General features: G+C 47.8%; 1 protein-coding gene across 1 annotated transcript in view; it reads left to right on the top strand.

Annotated features, from left to right (window-relative positions):
* The window catches only part of Jag1 (jagged canonical Notch ligand 1), a 35,376-nt gene extending 18,244 nt beyond the window's left edge, over positions 1-17,132 (top strand). Inside the window, exons 6-26 of the mRNA XM_051144725.1 lie at positions 1,532-1,662; positions 2,049-2,168; positions 3,153-3,266; positions 4,482-4,595; positions 5,237-5,350; positions 5,840-5,886; positions 6,190-6,363; positions 6,841-6,991; positions 7,992-8,156; positions 8,629-8,742; positions 9,270-9,383; positions 9,480-9,593; positions 9,744-9,860; positions 10,329-10,356; positions 10,801-10,886; positions 11,902-12,015; positions 13,137-13,246; positions 13,337-13,570; positions 13,778-13,909; positions 14,038-14,188; positions 15,037-17,132. Coding sequence (XP_051000682.1) covers positions 1,532-1,662; positions 2,049-2,168; positions 3,153-3,266; positions 4,482-4,595; positions 5,237-5,350; positions 5,840-5,886; positions 6,190-6,363; positions 6,841-6,991; positions 7,992-8,156; positions 8,629-8,742; positions 9,270-9,383; positions 9,480-9,593; positions 9,744-9,860; positions 10,329-10,356; positions 10,801-10,886; positions 11,902-12,015; positions 13,137-13,246; positions 13,337-13,570; positions 13,778-13,909; positions 14,038-14,188; positions 15,037-15,494 — 2,902 coding nt within the window. The 3' untranslated portion in view covers positions 15,495-17,132. The remainder of the gene's footprint in view (positions 1-1,531; positions 1,663-2,048; positions 2,169-3,152; positions 3,267-4,481; positions 4,596-5,236; positions 5,351-5,839; positions 5,887-6,189; positions 6,364-6,840; positions 6,992-7,991; positions 8,157-8,628; positions 8,743-9,269; positions 9,384-9,479; positions 9,594-9,743; positions 9,861-10,328; positions 10,357-10,800; positions 10,887-11,901; positions 12,016-13,136; positions 13,247-13,336; positions 13,571-13,777; positions 13,910-14,037; positions 14,189-15,036) is intronic.
* Positions 17,133-18,004: the final 872 nt, after the last annotated feature.

Here is an 18,004-nt window from a genome sequence, read left to right as displayed (position 1 = left end):
CAGAGTGTTGCTGTGGACCCGTCAGCTCCCTCCTGTCTTCTAAGTTTAGACTATGGATCTGACAGAATGGCTTCCCATCCTCCCCCTTCCTCCCACTGACTTGGGTGTCTGCTTCTGAAGAAAATGATTCACATTGAATGACACACTCTGTTCTTAGGTCAGCCTTTTAAATAGTCACTTGTCCTTTGAACTGATGGTCTACCTTACAGACCCCAGCAGCCTGTGCAGGATTAACTTTAGGCCCCACATTCTAGTGGCTGTCAGTGTTTGGGGGTGGATGGCTGTTTTGAGAAGTTAGGAAGTAGTCAGGAGTCTCAAGGGTTCAGTGGCTTCTCAGCCTGGGTGATTAGCTAGATTTCTATAATTTTCCCATGACCAGGATTTGTTCCTTTGCCTCCAGCTCTCTGGGGCTGAGAGCTCCTCCTCTGGGATGAGGGTGGGGGTATTGGGGGTGGGGTGGGGGGATGGGGAATATCCACCAGGGTGTGGGTTTTTTTTTTTCCAGAGTCACAGCTGAGAGGCTGAGAGGCTTACAGGGAGTTGGGTCTGATGCTATGTTTCCTGGGCCCTGCTCTAGGCTGATTCTGCTGGACCTATTCGCTCCATCTTCATGCGGTTATCAGGCTGGTCACTGATCTCTGCCTTTCCCTGGCCCCTTTGTTAGAGCTTGACTTTGAGAGGGATGTTCAAGGTGCAGAGGACTTGAGATTTGTTGGGGGGAGTGGTTTGAGATGATCCTTCTCCCACCCCAGGTGAAGGTTTATTGTTCTGTTTGGGCATCAGAAGTTCCATCCGACCTCTGAGGAGTCTCTTGAGCAAGGTGCTTATAAGGGAAACTCAATTCCCTCAAAACTAGATAAACTCAGCTGACTCCCCCTTCCCTCCCCCTCCTCCCTTTTTTCTAAAGTGAGAAATATCTATAAATCAGCATGCCTGGCCAGGGTAATGGGTCATAAATTATCTCTGACTCGGTTCCCAGTGCTGTTGCTCGCTGTCCGTCCTACAGAAATGGGATTAGAGATCCAGGTCTGTGTAAGGAAGTTGCTCTCCTTCCTTCCTCTTTGCGTCTACGAAACTATTGAGGTGCTGTCCTGCCACCCTCTTGTTACCCCTAAACTCCGTGCACGGAGTTTGCACGAAGAGTGGAGGAGGGCTTCTCAGGCAACATCGCAGGGCTGCACAGCTGTTGTCGCCAGAAGCTCCTTCCCTCTTGTGGTGTGTCTTGACTAGGACCTGGGATTGATTTATTCCAGCCCCAACCCCTTAGTTCTTTCAGGGGAGCCTGAGAAGAGAATAGCTCTGTGGAGGGCACCCCATGCCGGTTGCTCCTCAGACAGCTTTCCTTTTGTCAGGGTGGGCCAGGAGGACACACTCTGGGGACCAACTGTGAAGTTATTCATACAAAACCCCCTGCGAGTCTGAAAAGTCTGCCATCCTTTCCTTTGGGACAAAACAGAAATAGCTGTGTGGTGTAACCATGTGCATCCCTGGCTGCCAGAAGGCTAAGGGGCGGTATGCTGTCTGTCTGCAGGTGCCAATATGGTTGGCAGGGCCTATACTGCGATAAGTGCATCCCGCACCCGGGCTGTGTCCATGGCACCTGCAATGAGCCCTGGCAGTGCCTTTGTGAGACCAATTGGGGTGGACAGCTCTGTGACAAAGGTATGGCCACTGTGGGCTTGGTGTGGGAGGTAAGGTTATGGGAACACTAATACAACTTCTCTCTCTCTCTCTCTCTCTCTCTCTCTCTCTCTCTCTCTCTCTCTCTCTCTCTCTGTCTGTCTCTCCCTTTCTCTCTTTCTGGTCTTGCCAGGGCTAAACTCAGGGTTTTCCAGATACTAGAGGTTGGTTATAGCTGTATCCTGGGCCTACTTAAGTTTTCCCAGGGGCTCTTACTGAGGCTATGTTCGAATTTACCTTTAATGTTGTTTGTTGTGATTGCTTTATTTGGAGCAAGCTATATATTTAAATCTGGCAGGGCCTAGAACTGGGATCAGGACCAGTTAGCAGTTTTTTCCTAATTTTCTTTCTTTTTTTTGGGGGGGCAGATTTGAATTACTGTGGGACTCATCAGCCTTGTCTCAACCGGGGAACATGTAGCAACACTGGTCCTGACAAATACCAGTGTTCCTGCCCCGAGGGCTACTCAGGACCCAACTGTGAAATTGGTAAGTAGCCCAAGCTGGGTGGGATTCCTTTGCCTTCATTTTCTGTATACTTACTTTAAAGACCAAATAGGGTTTTTTTTGTTGTTTATTTCATTATTTTTTTAAGATACAAACTGTAGGTAGGAAAGGGGTGTTGGATATGGGAGAATTTGGGGAAGGAGGCGAATATGATCAAAAATAGATTGTAGGAAATTCTCAAAAAGCTTAACAAAATTTTTGGAGCTGGAAAGTGGTAGCTTGGGGTGGTACGTGGCTGCTCTCCAAAGGATCTTGGGTTTTATTTGTGGCTAATTCGGTGACTCCATGAAGAAATGCAGGACTAAGCAACTAAAGGACAGAAGCTAGAGTGTCTTATTTAAAATCAGTGAAGATGACATTATTTTGATATATCCTTCATTCATACATATTCATACATATGTACCATGTACAAACATGACAACATGAAAATATTAAAAAAAAAAAAGTCAGTACATTTAAACCACCTGTAAAAAAGATGAAAACATCTCAGCACTCTCGAGGCAGATGCTGGAGGATCTCTGTGAGTTCGAGGCCAGCCTGGCCTACAAAGCGAGATTAGGACAACCAAGGCTACACAGAGAAACCCTGTCTTGAAAAACCAAAAGAACAAAACAAAACAAAAAAGATGAAATCAGCTTTGAAGTTATGATTTGTTATCCCAGCCCTTCTCTGAGCCCAGGAAACATCTCCAAATCCCTGATGCTTTAAGGTGATGCTGACAACTGAGGGGGAGGCTACAGGATTTTAAATGAACCTCCGTTCCAAGAGGAATTGAAAATCTGCCTTGAGACAGCTTAGTTGGGAAGTTTTCTTCCCTTGTCACACCACAGCAGCATTATATCACAAGCTTGCTTTTGTTGTCATTGCTTAAACTAGTAGCTGTGGCAGGGGACTGGATGTGGAGGGAAGGGTGTAAGGTACCACCCCGGTTTACTCCCTTGCTGACTGCCTTTCCCTTGTATGCAGCTGAGCACGCCTGCCTCTCTGATCCCTGCCACAACCGAGGCAGCTGCAAGGAGACCTCCCTGGGCTTTGAGTGTGAGTGTTCTCCAGGCTGGACTGGACCCACATGTTCTACAAGTAAGTCAGTCCCAGGTTTTGATGTGTGTCTGCTCTGGAAGATTATCGTGCAGAGAGAGAGAGAGAGAGAGAGAGAGAGAGAGAGAGAGAGAGAGAGAGAGAGAGAGAGAGAGAGAGAGAGTTGGTGGGGGAGACCTGGGCTAGTCCAACTTATAGGTTAGTGATATGTCTGTGCTGCTGGATGCCCGGGTACGGTCTAGTAGTACTTGGGCAATCCCTAGACTCTTTCCTACCTACTAAGGTGGCTAGTGATGGGTCTGTGATGGACAGAATCCGATTCCTTTGCGTGTGAGTTTTGACATGTCTCCTCCAACCCTGTGGGACAGGAACTTAGGTCAACTACTGAATGTTGTCACAGGGCCCCAGGAGGAGGCGCCGAGTCTCAGCTTGGCTTTGAGGCCTGCCTGTATTATTGGGGTATTCTTGAGTGAAGAGCTCTGGTCACATATCACATCCTCCAGAGTTAGGCAGTCTCTGGTCTCTTAATGAGTTCCTGGAACGTTGAGGTTCATCCAAGCCTGAAAAACCGCTGTGCTTTTGACACCTTAGGGAGGTGTATGTGCCGAGGTTAAGGCTGTGTGCTCTGGAGGTAGTAGGTGCCCCTGCCCTTGCAGGCCTTTCCACCTGTCCTGTGCCGCCTTGAACCAGGCCAAGTAGCAGTTCCCAGCTGGGAGGGTTGTCATAAAGTCCTAGTGAGCACATTGGTGAAGATGAGATGGCACACGTAAATGAATGAGATCTCCGGCAGGGGGCTCGGGCAGCCTCCGTGTATGTGATTTCGGGAAAGTCTTGTAAGTGAATCACAGGAATAAGATTTTTTTTTCCATCTGTACAAAAGAGTTACCTTCCCATGCCTCCTCTTTGCCTGCAGTCTCTGAACCATGAAGGGAAAGCATTCTTTTACAAGTGAAGGTTAAACAGATATGAATGCCCCTTGTCGCCACTGAGTTGATGCTCTGTGTGTCTCCATCTATCTGTCCCTCGCTGCTTAGGGACGGATTAGCTGAACTAGGGCAGTTGGGGATTTAAAGCTAAAATCAAGGCTTGGGTCTTTCCATCACCTTCCGTACCCATTAGTGGCTTCCCTTAGATTTGTAGCAGGCTTCCGCTTTGTAGGTGAAGACTCCCCTTGTGGACGGTGCTGTCGCATTATCTAATTGCCAAGTAGATCAAATGAAATGAAATCGCTGCCCCTCTCTTGTTCTCATTGGATAGACATTGATGACTGTTCTCCAAATAACTGTTCCCATGGAGGCACCTGCCAGGATCTAGTGAATGGATTCAAGTGTGTGTGCCCACCCCAGTGGACTGGCAAGACATGTCAGTTAGGTAAGAGAACTCTCAGGCGCATAATTCTTAGCCTAGGTAAGTAGGCAGTGCACATCAGAGCTGCGAGGGAGGATGAAGTGTGTGGCCAGCAGAGTGTGTGCGTCTATGCTCATCACACTAAGTAATTTATTATCAGGGTCTATTGGGCCTGGGAGGAATCACTTGCATGCAAATGTCCTAGGGATTCCAGGTCCTGTGGGAAAGTCCTGGGATTCCTTGAACCATGTCAATGCCCCGTCCGAGGGAGGAGCCTTCCGCTGGGTTCCAAACAGGGATGACCTCATGAGGAATGAGCTGTCTGCATTCTTTTTGCCACACTAAAAACCCAGCAACTGGGGTGTGCTGGGTTTTCACAGAAGTGCCTAGTGACTTTGTGCCATTCTGTAGGGAGCTGGTTGTTAGCCAGCAGCCTGAAGGAAAGTTATCGGATGAAGGCTGGGGAAGAGGGCTCGATGCTCCTACAGAGGATGCCTCCTAGTTTTTATTTAGCTGGCTTGTTAAAATGTCGCATATTTCAGACCAGCTCTATGGTGTTTCTTTTCAAGGGGACGACTGTGGGGAGGGGGACAGCTCCCTCCTCACCCCCCCACCCCCCACCCCACCCCCGCATTTGTCACTGCTCATCCTTGGCTTCTTTTCAGATGCAAATGAGTGCGAGGCCAAACCTTGTGTAAATGCCAGATCCTGTAAGAATCTGATTGCCAGCTACTACTGTGATTGCCTTCCTGGCTGGATGGGTCAGAACTGTGACATAAGTGAGTGACTTGGTGTCTGTTTTGATTTTCCTGAAGCTTGGGTGACCCCGGGGGCTCCTGTCTAATTCATCCCTCTGCTCCTCTCTGCTGCTGTCGGCTTCCCTTACTTGGTGCTGCCAGGGATGGACCCCAGAGCTTTGTACAACTAACGCTCTGGCAGACTAGAAGGAAAACCTTATATTGTAGCGGGGAAGGGAATGTTTTTGGAGCGGGAGTGGCCAGGCTAGCGCAGAAAGGAAAACATACAATTCATCAGGCTTGTTAGCTGCTAAAATTGAGCATGTTCTGATAAGGTGATTAAAACAATGATGTGAAATTTCACTCCCTAGTCTGAGAGGATTAGGGAGGGTCCCCACCCAACATAATAGCCTTATCTCACCGGAAGCACAGGGAAATCTGATTGAAACTTGTATCAGCCCTGTACTTTTCAGGTAAGCCCGAATTCAGTGTCATGTGCCTCTCTAATGTGGCTCTTGTTTATTCTCTTAGACATCAATGACTGCCTTGGCCAGTGTCAGAATGACGCCTCCTGTCGGGTACGTAAATCATTGCTTAAAGGGAACCTTGACAAATGACAACATTCTAAAGATTTATGTGATGCCAGAGAGCCTTGTCCCTGTGGGATTAGGTGGGAACCTGAGCCCCTCACCAACCTCAGCCTCGCAAGAGCCACTTACCGTCACACACACTGTTTAGAACTGCTAGTCTGTGCTTGGGCTTAGCATGTGGCCGTTCCGGCGAGTTGCCTTACCCACAGCAGCCGGGCCAAGGCACTGAAGTTCTGGATTCCTGAAGACATAGAACAATATGCATGTGTTTCTCCCCTTCTCCTTTTCCAGGATTTGGTTAATGGTTATCGCTGTATCTGTCCACCTGGCTATGCAGGCGACCACTGTGAAAGAGACATCGATGAGTGTGCTAGCAACCCCTGCTTGAATGGGGGTCACTGTCAGAATGAAATCAACAGATTCCAGTGTCTGTGTCCCACTGGTTTCTCTGGAAACCTCTGTCAGGTGAGCGGAAGCAAAAAAAAAAAAAAAAAAAAAAAAAAAAAAAAAAAAATCAGATCACCAAGCTCTAACATTGAACCCTTTTCTCTGTCACCTTCCCTTGTCACCTCCCCGTTCTTCTTTGTCCCCTCCCCAACTTAGTAGCACCCTACTGACTAGGGAATTTCTGCTAGACAAATGCTGGTAAAAGACAGTGTTGATGGATGGTTTTCTTTTTCTTTTGTTTTTGTTACTGTGGCTTGTTTGCTTGGCTTCGAGTTTCATCACATAGCCCTGCGTCTGCTCTCTGTCACTGTGCCCTGTGCTTTAATGCTTTTCTAGGACGTGGCAGACCCTAAGTGTTATATGAGTGGGTGTGTCATGTATGGGGGGCGGTCTCCTTGTAGAAGTGGTTGGAGGGGTCAGTTGTTTTCTGCCCAGAGAAGTCATGGTGACAGCTTTGCTTTAACTGATCCTCTCCTGACTCGTGCCACCCGGCAGCTGGACATCGATTACTGCGAGCCCAACCCTTGTCAGAACGGTGCCCAGTGCTACAACCGTGCCAGTGACTATTTCTGCAAGTGCCCCGAGGACTATGAGGGCAAGAACTGTTCACACCTGAAAGACCACTGTCGCACCACCCCCTGTGAAGGTATCTTCCTCACCCTGGACCCATCTATCTGCAGGCCATCTCCTGCCACCTCCCCTCAGAGCACTTATACGTGGTAAATGGGTGAAGAAGGCTTACAGATGGAAAGTCCTTTATCCGGTCACTTAGGGAAACAAGAACATATGGAGGTAATCTGTCAGGCTGCCAGTTGGGAGAACCATGTGGACAAGTAGCCCAAGGGAAGGGACGTGAAGTCCATCTATCATTCCAGTTCAGAGGTGGCCGAGTTTGTGACAGGAAGAAAAAATGCTCTGAGGAGCGCTGTCAGGAGGGCTCTGTAGCCGTGGGGACTTGGGGTGTGCATCAGTTACTGTTGCCATGCTGGGTGTCGGTATTTAGAATGTCACTAGTGCTTGAGATATCTTTTTTTTGTGTAGTTCATTTAAAAATAAGTACATGTGGCCTGTGGCTGCTAATATTGGGCAGCATAACTTCTAAACCTGTGTAGACTTATCCATTAGCTTTGTTTAAGATCCTGAAGGAGAGCAGGCTATGGTGGCGCACACCTTTAGTGCCAGCACTTAGGAGGCAGAGGTGGTCTGCAAAGTGAGAAACCTTAGAGGCCGGCAGAGAGAGAGAGAGAGACACAGAGACAGAGAGAGAGAGAGACAGAGAGAGACACAGAGACCCAGAGACAGAGACACAGAGACAGAGAGACACAGAGACAGAGAGACAGAGACAGAGACAGACAGAGATGATAGGAAGTTTAGAGGTAGCCTTTCTACTTTGACATGCATTTAACAAATCAGATAGGCATTAAGGATAATAAATGTAACTTTAAACGTATTATGTCCACTTAGGAGTCTCAATTTTACTTGTCATAGGGACACTATTGGGTTTAAGTCCCCAGGTACCTCGTGATGTCTTAACTTGTTAGCCCAAAGAATGGCTGCATCCAATCAGGCAGGTGTAGGGCTGAGTCCTCTGGTTAGAAATGCTGTCTGGGGCTGGGGCTGGCGTCTGATCCCAAGCCTGTCTTCAGTGATTGACAGCTGCACTGTGGCCATGGCTTCCAACGATACGCCTGAAGGGGTGCGGTATATCTCCTCTAACGTCTGTGGTCCCCATGGGAAGTGCAAGAGCCAGTCGGGAGGCAAATTCACCTGTGACTGTAACAAAGGCTTCACCGGCACCTACTGCCATGAAAGTAAGACTCCTCTGGGACCGGGGAGCCCAGTGGGTACCCAGCTTGGGGAGCACTTGTGTTTGAATTGCTTTAGTCAGAAGCTAAGGTAGAGGAGAACCAGTAAAGGCTTATGTAAGGCCCTAGTGGAGGTAGTAGTCAATTGATCAACTACCAACAGCCTCTTGAGCTTCCCAAGATGATTTTGGAATGTTCTAGAATTTCACTCTGAGTGGTCACTCCCCCCGCCCCCCCCCCCCCGCCACCCCCTACTTCTATAGAAGTTTCTTCCCCAGGCCTACACATAATGTGTGAGGGCCTTAAATAAAATTGGGGGGGGGGTGCCATCTAGAAGCCTCTGAGTAGAAAGGGTGGCAGTGTTTCCAGGTGCGTTGTCTCGGGAGGTAGCTGTAGCTGTGAAAGTCACTAGATGGTGCTCAATGGCAGCATGGCTGGCCCTTGGGCTCCTCATTTTCCCTTGCGTTTCCTTTTATAGATATCAACGACTGTGAGAGCAACCCCTGTAAAAACGGTGGCACTTGCATCGATGGCGTTAACTCCTACAATTGTATTTGCAGTGACGGCTGGGAGGGGGCCTACTGTGAAACCAGTGAGTCTGCTGCGGCTTTGGGGGACAGATGGCTCTGGGGTGAGGGCTTGTGGGTAGAACAAGGGTACCACCTTCCCTTGGGAAAGCCTCCCTTTGCTCAGGTCTTCCCGAGACTTCCATTAGGGTAGCTGTAATGACCTCATCTCATATGTCTTCTTGGCATTTATTAAGGCTGCTGGGCAGTCGTGGGGAGGAGCCTCTGCTGGGGAATGGTGGAATTAGATTGGTGGTGTTAGAGGAGTCAGTGCCCCGAAGGAACCTCTCTGACTTGATTGTAATTTCTGTCCATCTTGATTTTTAATTGCCACGGCATTCCAGGGGATCACGACTTCTCTTCCTAACACGTATTCATTCCTCCTAGCTGGGAACTTCTCTAAAAGCATTGCTAAGTTAAAGTCCTAGGACAACTCACTGGTTCTTGAAGGACAGCCTAGAAAGCCATGGTTGGAGCTCCCCCATAGGAAAGCTTTGCGCCCTGTATTATTATCAGGAGCAGACGTCTTCAGTGTGCGTCTCTTTGGTTCCAGACATAAATGACTGTAGGCAGAACCCCTGTCACCATGGGGGAACGTGTCGAGACCTGGTCAATGACTTTTACTGTGACTGCAAAAATGGGTGGAAAGGAAAGACTTGCCATTCACGTAAGCGTTGCTGCCAGGGTCCTCTCCTCTGTCTTCCACGGGAGGGAGGGGAGCGTTCCATCACAGAGACTCGTGCTAAGGCCTTTTTTTCTTCAGGTGATAGCCAGTGTGATGAGGCCACGTGCAAAAACGGCGGTACCTGCTATGATGAAGTGGATACGTTTAAGTGCATGTGTGCTGCTGGCTGGGAAGGGGCAACCTGTAACATAGGTAACTTTCTGCCTCTAGGAGGGTTTGACGTGGGTGAGGCCATCATTTGAGCTTGGGGCTTGGGATCGTTTTCTCTGGTCTGGTTCTTGCACTTTTGGACCACCTTGGATCTTCGGGAAGGGGTGATCTTAACCTGCTTTCCTTTTGCAGCCAGAAACAGCAGCTGCCTGCCGAGTCCCTGTCACAATGGAGGCACCTGTGTGGTCAATGGCGAATCCTTCACCTGCGTCTGCAAAGAAGGCTGGGAGGGGCCCATCTGTACGCAGAGTGAGTGGCCTCCCTTGAATTCTCCCCCGGGCTACGGCGGCCTAGCCTAATACCCATGGGGATTTGGAATCGAAACCAGAAACACTGCTGTTTGATGTCTGCTTTTATATCACCTGGGTCCTGACTAATGACTTGATGGGATACAGCCCTGACCTGGGCATGAGAAAGTCACCCGTGAGATAAGTGGAGACAGATGGTGTCTCCGTTCCCAGCTCTGGGGCTGACCAGCAGCCTGCCTCCTCCTATTCTCAGCCTTCCCCACCCCCTGTTCCCTGCCAGGGCCTCTTCCTGTGTACATGTGTCCCACGGCAAATGAAACTGAGTATGTTCCAGGCCTGCTTCCAATTTAGACTAGGCTTTCAGTGTGTTTGACTGGTGTGAAGTGTGACTTTATCATTTGGGTGTTACGGAAACGAGTAAATGGTGCTTCTACGGAGACCCTCCAAAGGTGTTGTCTTTTCTTTGCAGATACCAATGACTGCAGCCCTCATCCTTGGTAAGTGTGGCAACCTTTCAAGCTGGTACTTAGCTGTAGGATGCATGGGAATCTCCCGGGGATGATGTTGAAAATGTAGGTTCTGATTCAGGAGGTCTGAGGTGGGGTTTCTAACAAGCTCCCAGGTGACCCTGCCCTGCTGCTCTGTGGACCACACTTTAATTATCCAGGTTGCGTCTTCATTTAGCGCAGTGATTCTCAACCTTGGGCTGCACACGAGAATCACCTGGAGAGCTTTTAAAAGTCCCAATGGCCGGGCTTCGACTGAGGCCTAAGAAATTTAGACTCTCAGGGGGGTGGACCCAGGCATCAGTATTTATAAGCTCCCCCGGTCAGCAGGAGATACGGCCTGGGGTGAAAGCACGTTTGTGGTGGGCATGGCTTCATGCGATGGATGTGTTTGGATGTGGATGTTGATAACTAAGGTCACCTTTGGTTTCTTAGTTACAACAGTGGGACCTGTGTGGATGGAGACAACTGGTATCGGTGCGAATGTGCCCCGGGCTTTGCTGGGCCGGACTGCAGGATAAGTAAGTATCACTCTATCTGATCTCCCCATGGCTTTACTTGTCTATCCTCCTCAGCATTCAGATCTTCCGTCTTTAAAAATCAAGAGTATACTTCCAAATAATCCTGACAATGCAAGTAATCTCATGCCTCCACTTGGATTTACGTACCCCTAGCTGTTGCCCTTCCTAGTAATTCTCTGGGTGGCACAGCCTTCTGTTCTCAGGGAGAGTGCCAGCCATAAAACGGACAGTTAAGCTGTGAGGGGGCCCTGAGGAAAGTGTGAACTTCCCTCGTGGTTAGCATGTAACTATAGCTAAGGTATTGTATGTACAGACGGCTATGTCTCCGGCTTCTACGGGCTGTTCTGTAGAGGGTTTGATTAGACCCCAGAGAAATGATTAAAATCAAGAAGTGAGAGAAAACCCTGTGTTCTGAGGTTTTTGTCTACTTTTAAAAAACATCTCTTTCCCACATACAGAAAAGTACAGAATACTTTGTTTTGGTTATTGCTTGTCCTCAAATCCTTTGAAATTTTAGTGGTATTTAAAATCTCATAGTCTGAGATGGGCTGGATTTCAGTGCGAGGTTGGACAGCTTATCTGTTTCACCTTCTAAATCAGAGTCTGACAGTGGAGGGCCACATCTGTCGCACCTGCTTTTGTAAGTGAAGTTTTATTGGCACTCAGCTATACTTACTTACAGGGTGCCATCAGACTCCCATAGTTGTGACAGACTTTACGGCCTATGGAATTAAGATGTTCGCTCTGACCCATTTTCAGGGACCGATTGCACCCTCTCTGTAAAGCGTGCTGTCAGGAGAAGAAACCTAAGGAAAAAGCGCTGCCTCTGCAAAGGCTCTCAGCTTTGGAAATCAGAACAGTGGTGGTCTTGGGGGGAGGGGTCAGTGGCTAGTAGAGGCTCTCTGGGCGATTAGTAACCTGTCTGTGGCATACGTGATAATTCCTCAAGCTCGTATCAGGATTTTTGTACGCTTTCGTTAACACTAAAGCCTGAACTTGAGCTCATTTCTCCTAGACATTAACGAGTGTCAGTCTTCACCCTGCGCCTTCGGGGCCACCTGTGTGGACGAGATCAATGGCTACCAGTGTATCTGCCCTCCGGGACATAGTGGTGCCAAATGCCACGAAGGTAGGTGTGCCGGGGTCTGGCTGCCTTGTGTGTCTTCTGAGTTGTGTGGGCATCACAATCACCATTTGACTATTGAGGATGGGGCTTACCATGCTCAAGGAGGAAGGGAAAATCAGGAAGGTAGCCTTTGATTCCTATCGCCACAGAATGGGTGTGTAATAAAGTTCCTTAAAACTCAGTGGCTTTTCACTTACCAGGAAACTGGGACAGAGGGGAGGATATCCTATTGGGACTCTAGATGAGAGAAGCATGGGAGAATGGCAAAGTAGAAGGATTCAGAGGGTCCTAGAAACCTACAAGTAGAACATTATGATAGGCAGATTTGGGCCCGGGGATCCCACTCAAACTATGGCACCAGCCAAGGACAATACAGGTGGTAATCTTTAAACCCCTACCCAGATCTAGCCAATGGGCAGACCATTCTCCACAGTTGAGTGGAGAGTGGGGTCTGACTTTCACATGTACTCTGGTGCCTCATATTTGACCATGTTCCCTGGAGGGGGAGACCTGGTGGCACTCAGAGGAAGGATAGTAGGTTACCAAAAAGAGACTTGATACCCTATGAGCATATACACGGGGAGGAAATCCCCCTCAGGAACAGTCATAGGGGAGGGGAATAAGGGGGAAATGGGAGAGAGGGAAGAATGGGAGGATACAAGGGATGGGATAACCATTGAGATGTAGCAAGAATAAATTAATAAAAAATTAAAAAAAAAAAAACTCAGTGGCTTGCAGTAAGTATCCTTTTTCTTTGGACTTTTGTAGCCTGAGCCATAGGTAGAGTACTGAATCCAGGTCTGGCTGACTGGTCATCAGCTATCTCTGGGGCATGGTCTTCTCATGATAGATGGCAGGCTCACAGGAGGCGTGCTTAGCTGTGAAAGATCCGTTAAGGTGTCTCTCGTGTCATACCTGCGGACCCTGCTTTACTCAAGTGATCAAGCGAGCAGTTGGTGGGGATGGCCAGGGCACGTGTCTGATGCTGTGGGAGGAGCTGTCATCACATGGCCAAGGACATGGGTGTAACTATTTTTTAATAAGGAGTGGGTTAAAAAAAAAATCAGAATTGTGATCCAGTCTGTGCAAAAAGAAACTCCTCCTTAAGTGTCTCTGCCTCTCAGTTTCAGGAAGATCTTGCATCACCATGGGGAGAGTGGTAGTTGATGGGGCCAAGTGGGACGATGACTGTAACACTTGCCAGTGCCTGGATGGACGGGTGGCCTGCTCCAAGGTAGGGCGATGAAAGTTGCTAAAGTTCCCAAATGTTAATGATGGGTGGACATTCCTGCTAAGCCACCGGCTCCTGTTTTCTCCTCTCCAGGTCTGGTGTGGCCCTAGACCTTGCCGGCTCCACAAAGGGCACAGTGAGTGCCCCAATGGCCAGAGCTGCATTCCAGTTCTAGATGACCAGTGCTTCGTGCGCCCCTGCACCGGTGTGGGCGAGTGTCGCTCCGCCAGCCTCCAGCCGGTGAAGACCAAGTGCACATCTGACTCCTATTACCAGGATAATTGTGCAAACATAACTTTCACCTTCAACAAAGAGATGATGTCTCCAGTACGTAACTTCTTTGATGGGGATAGGAGTATATCTGCTTGTTTCAAAATAGTATGACAGGAGAGAGGTCATCTACTCTCTTTAGCCAGGATTTGTCTCTTAGAACAAAGTAAGGCTTCAGTCTAGCCTGTTGATAAGATTATGAGCCTCCCCCCACAACCTTCCCTTATTTTACATGTGTGTTAATGTCTAAAAAAATCGTTGTAGGGTCTTACCACTGAGCACATTTGCAGTGCATTGAGGAATCTGAATATTCTGAAGAATGTTTCCGCTGAATATTCAATCTACATAGCCTGTGAGCCCTCCCTGTCAGCAAACAACGAAATACATGTGGCCATTGTGAGTATAAGACCGTTTCGCTCCTAATCACTGGATTCCAAGGATGTTGAGTTAGACAGTATCAAACAGCAACCACAATAAAGCAGTAGGTATCCATCTTGACAATTCGCTTTTTTTTTTTTTTCTAGTCTGCAGAAGACATCCGGGATGATGGAAACCCCATCAAGGAAATTACTGATAAAATAATAGACCTTGTTAGTAAACGGGATGGAAACAGTTCACTTATTGCTGCAGTTGCAGAAGTCAGAGTTCAGAGGCGTCCTCTGAAAAACAGAACAGGTGGGTGTCCATTTGGAACATACCTTTTCCTGGTGGCTGGTGAAATTGATTTTACATACCATCCAGGAAAAATCTCAGCCAGCGAATTATCTGTTCGCAGCCACCTCCTGCATCTACTGAGCAAACTCAGATCTGTCTACTGGCACAAGGTTACAAAATCCTATATTGGTATTGGCTTGAAGGCAGAGAGGGACACCTGACACTTTCTCCCACTAGCATACAGTATGGATTATCTTTTTGGCAAGCTCCCATGCAGAAGAGGTGTGGTCCAGATCCATTGCAAAGCCCTGGGGCACTGTAGGACCTTCCCTGAGCTGTTGACGCTATATGGAGCCAGCATTGGGGGTCCTAGCACAGCTGGTCCACAACACTGAGAGGCACTCACTGGGTGGATGGCTTGGTGGTGTGTCAGGCTATTCAAATCCACCTTTGGATGCTCTTGGAGCATCACTGTTCAGGCTGAGCAGAAATTGGGGCTTCTGACTGGGGAATTTGAGTTCTCCACACTTGCACTGGTTTCTGTTGGTTCTGAAATCGGCCCTCATCCTGAGCCACCAAAGTAGCCAGACTCTCTGGGACCAGAAACAACCCTTCATGTGGAATTGGGAGAGACCATAGGAGTGCAGCTCCATCTACCTGCTGCCTCTGGAGACAAGTGTCTTAAAGAGCCAGCACATCAACAATAGTTTACCAAGCCATGAAGTGACAGAACATAGCTGCAGTTGTGAAAAGGGACTTTGACAGCGTCCCTCTTAGGAACTGAATACAGGAAACCCACTGTTGGTATCCTATTCCCCTGGCAAAAGCTCTTCTGTTTTGAGTTAACCGGTCTTTCGCCTATCTTACAGATTTCCTGGTCCCGCTGCTGAGCTCTGTCTTAACAGTGGCTTGGGTCTGTTGCCTGGTGACTGCCTTCTACTGGTGTGTACGGAAACGGCGGAAGCCGGACAGCCACACTCACTCTGCCTCCGAGGACAACACCACCAATAACGTGCGGGAACAGCTGAAGCAGATCAAAAACCCCATTGAGAAACACGGAGCCAATACTGTGCCCGTTAAGGATTATGAGAACAAAAACTCCAAAATGTCAAAAATAAGGACACACAACTCCGAAGTGGAGGAGGACGACATGGATAAACACCAGCAGAAAGTCCGGTTTGCCAAGCAGCCGGTGTACACGCTGGTAGACAGAGAGGAGAAGGCCGCCGGCGGCACGCCCACAAAACACCCGAACTGGACAAACAAACAGGACAACAGAGACTTGGAAAGCGCCCAGAGCTTGAACCGGATGGAGTACATCGTATAGCAGCAGCCAGTGCGCTGCGGGCCGTAGGTAGAATTTGAGGGCACCCCGGGGGCTTGTAGTTTCTTTCAACTGTTGTCGTATTCCAGTCAGAGGCTGTTGTTGACTTAGAATCCCGTGTTAATTTAAGTTTCGACAAGCTGGCTTCCACTGGCACTGGTAGTTTCTGTGGTTGGCTGGGAAATCAAGTGCAGTGCTTACAGCTATGCAAAAACTAGTGACTGTGCCTGGGTGTACGTTACCCTGCAGCTGACACTTCGGGCTCCCAGGAGCTGCCCAGCCCTAGGCCTGGACCTTCCACATCTGCCAGCGGTCCTAATGGTGATGGCAGCCTTAGGATCATAGTTTTATTTATATTTATTGACTCTTGAGTTGTTTTTGTATATTGGTTCTATGATGACGTACAAGTAGTTCTGTATTTGAAAGTGCCTTTGCAGCTCAGAACCACAGCAACTATCACAAATGACTTTATTATTTATTTTTTTTATTGTATTTTTGTTGTTGGGGGAGGGGGTCTTTGATGTCAGCAGTTGCTGGTAAAATGAAGAATTTAAAGAGGAAAAAAATGTGTCAAAGTAGAATTTTTGTATAGTTATGTAAATAATTCTTTTTTATTAATCACTGTGTATATTTGATTTATTAACTTAATAATCAAGAGCCTTAAAACATCATTCCTTTTTATTTATATGTATGTGTTTAGAACTGAAGGTTTTTGATAGCGCTGTAAGCAGATGGCTTTTTTTTTTTCTCTTGTGAACTTATCTCATTACATGTTGCCTGTAAGCCAAAATTAAGGTGTTTGGAAATAGTTTCTCTTGAAAGGATAGGATAGGCTTCTTCACCTGGGAATACCGATGGATTTTTTTTTTTTCTTTTTGTACGACGTCAGGTGTTCAAACACTTCCTTTGTTAGTATCACGTTAAGACACATTTTAAGGACTGACTGAGGCAGACTGAGAATTAGTCTACAACAGGTTCTTTTTCTTTTCTTTGTTTCGTTCATTTTTTTTCTTACTTTCCTGCTTTAGACTTGAAAAGAGACAGGCAGGCGTTCTGCCACAGAGCAGTTTAAGGGAACAAACTGAGCTATGGCTTACTGTGGCCAGAATGTGAGCGGTTGAATCTCATTAAAAATACCAAATTAATTGTGTGAAGTTGGAAGCACACCCGTCTTACTTTGTAAATTCTGATTTCTTTTCACCATTCGTATGTAATGCTGAACCACTTGTAGATTTGATTTCGTCGTCCTTGTCTACTGCACTTAGGGAGTATTCTAATAAGCTAGTTGAATACTTGAACCAGAAAATGTCCAGTTAGATCACTGTTTAGATTTGCCATAGAGTACACTGCCTGCCTTAAGTGAGGAAATCGAAGTGCTATTACCAAGTTCAAGTTCACGATCAAAAAGGCTTATAAGACAGAGTAATCTTGGCTCACCATTGAGACCAGGAAGATACTTTGTATTGTCCTATTAGTGTTATATGAACATAAGAATGCATCTTTGATGTGTTGTTCCTGGCAATAAATTTCGAAAAGTAATATTTATTAAATTTTTTTTTGTATGAAAACATGGAACAGTGTGGCCTCTTCTGAGCTCATGTAGGTCTTGCTGGCTTTCCCAGCCCACTCACTGCTGCTCATTTGGTGTGATGTAGCATCTGAAGGGGGCAAGGGCGAAGGAAGCACTTTTGAAGGCTTTCAAACAGAACTTATCTGAGTTCTAAAACAACCAAGCCTTGGGGCTGCCGTGAGGGCAGGAGCTGTCGGGGAGTCCTCAGTTCCCTTGTTATCTGACAAGTGTGAATAGTGCTTGAATAAATACCACTGGATCAATGGCACGCAGCGTGGAGGTGAATTGTTTGGGCACATGCACAGGGAATGCCCACTGCACTAACGGGGTTTTAAATGATTTGGAATTGATGTTGAGGTGAAGGGAAGACTCATTGCCTTTCAGTTTTTTCCTCCTAGCTGTTTGGATTGAGTTAATAGGGATGCCTTGCTGTCATTATATGCCACACCCTATGGCTTTGCCCTGGAGGGTCTCTTTGGCACACACTGGGTAGTCTGATGTTAGGGCCCATCTAGTCATACACCCTTGGCCTAGGGAGTGAGAGTTAGACTGCCTCATCATGCAGACCTTGGGTGCTGGATTTCCAAGAGTTTCCAAGATCAAAGTGCCCTCCCTCCATACCAGGAAAGGGCAAGAGCCAGGAAAGGGTAACTCCCTGTGATTCTAGGAGCCTTGTCTATTCCCACACTGCGAGGGACAGTGCAGGAAGCTGGCCTCTGGTTCCTCTTCAGGAAGGGATGAGATGTGGTGAAAGCTCCATGGACATGGTCCAGCAGCTGTGCAGAGTCACCACCAGTTCCCTGCTTCTGGTTAGGAAGGCAAAGCTTAAGTTTCTCAGAGTGCTCCCTGGCACCTAGCACTCAGGCCTGTCCACTAGGCCTCCGGACTTAACAGTAGAACACAAACCGGGTCAATCAACGTTGAGGCTTGCTTGCTCTGCCAA

This window comes from Acomys russatus, chromosome 4 (genome assembly GCF_903995435.1).
Source record: "Acomys russatus chromosome 4, mAcoRus1.1, whole genome shotgun sequence".
NCBI classification, from domain to species: Eukaryota; Metazoa; Chordata; class Mammalia; order Rodentia; family Muridae; genus Acomys; species Acomys russatus.
Note: the sequence above shows the minus strand (reverse complement) of the source record. Positions and strands in the feature narration are given on the sequence as shown.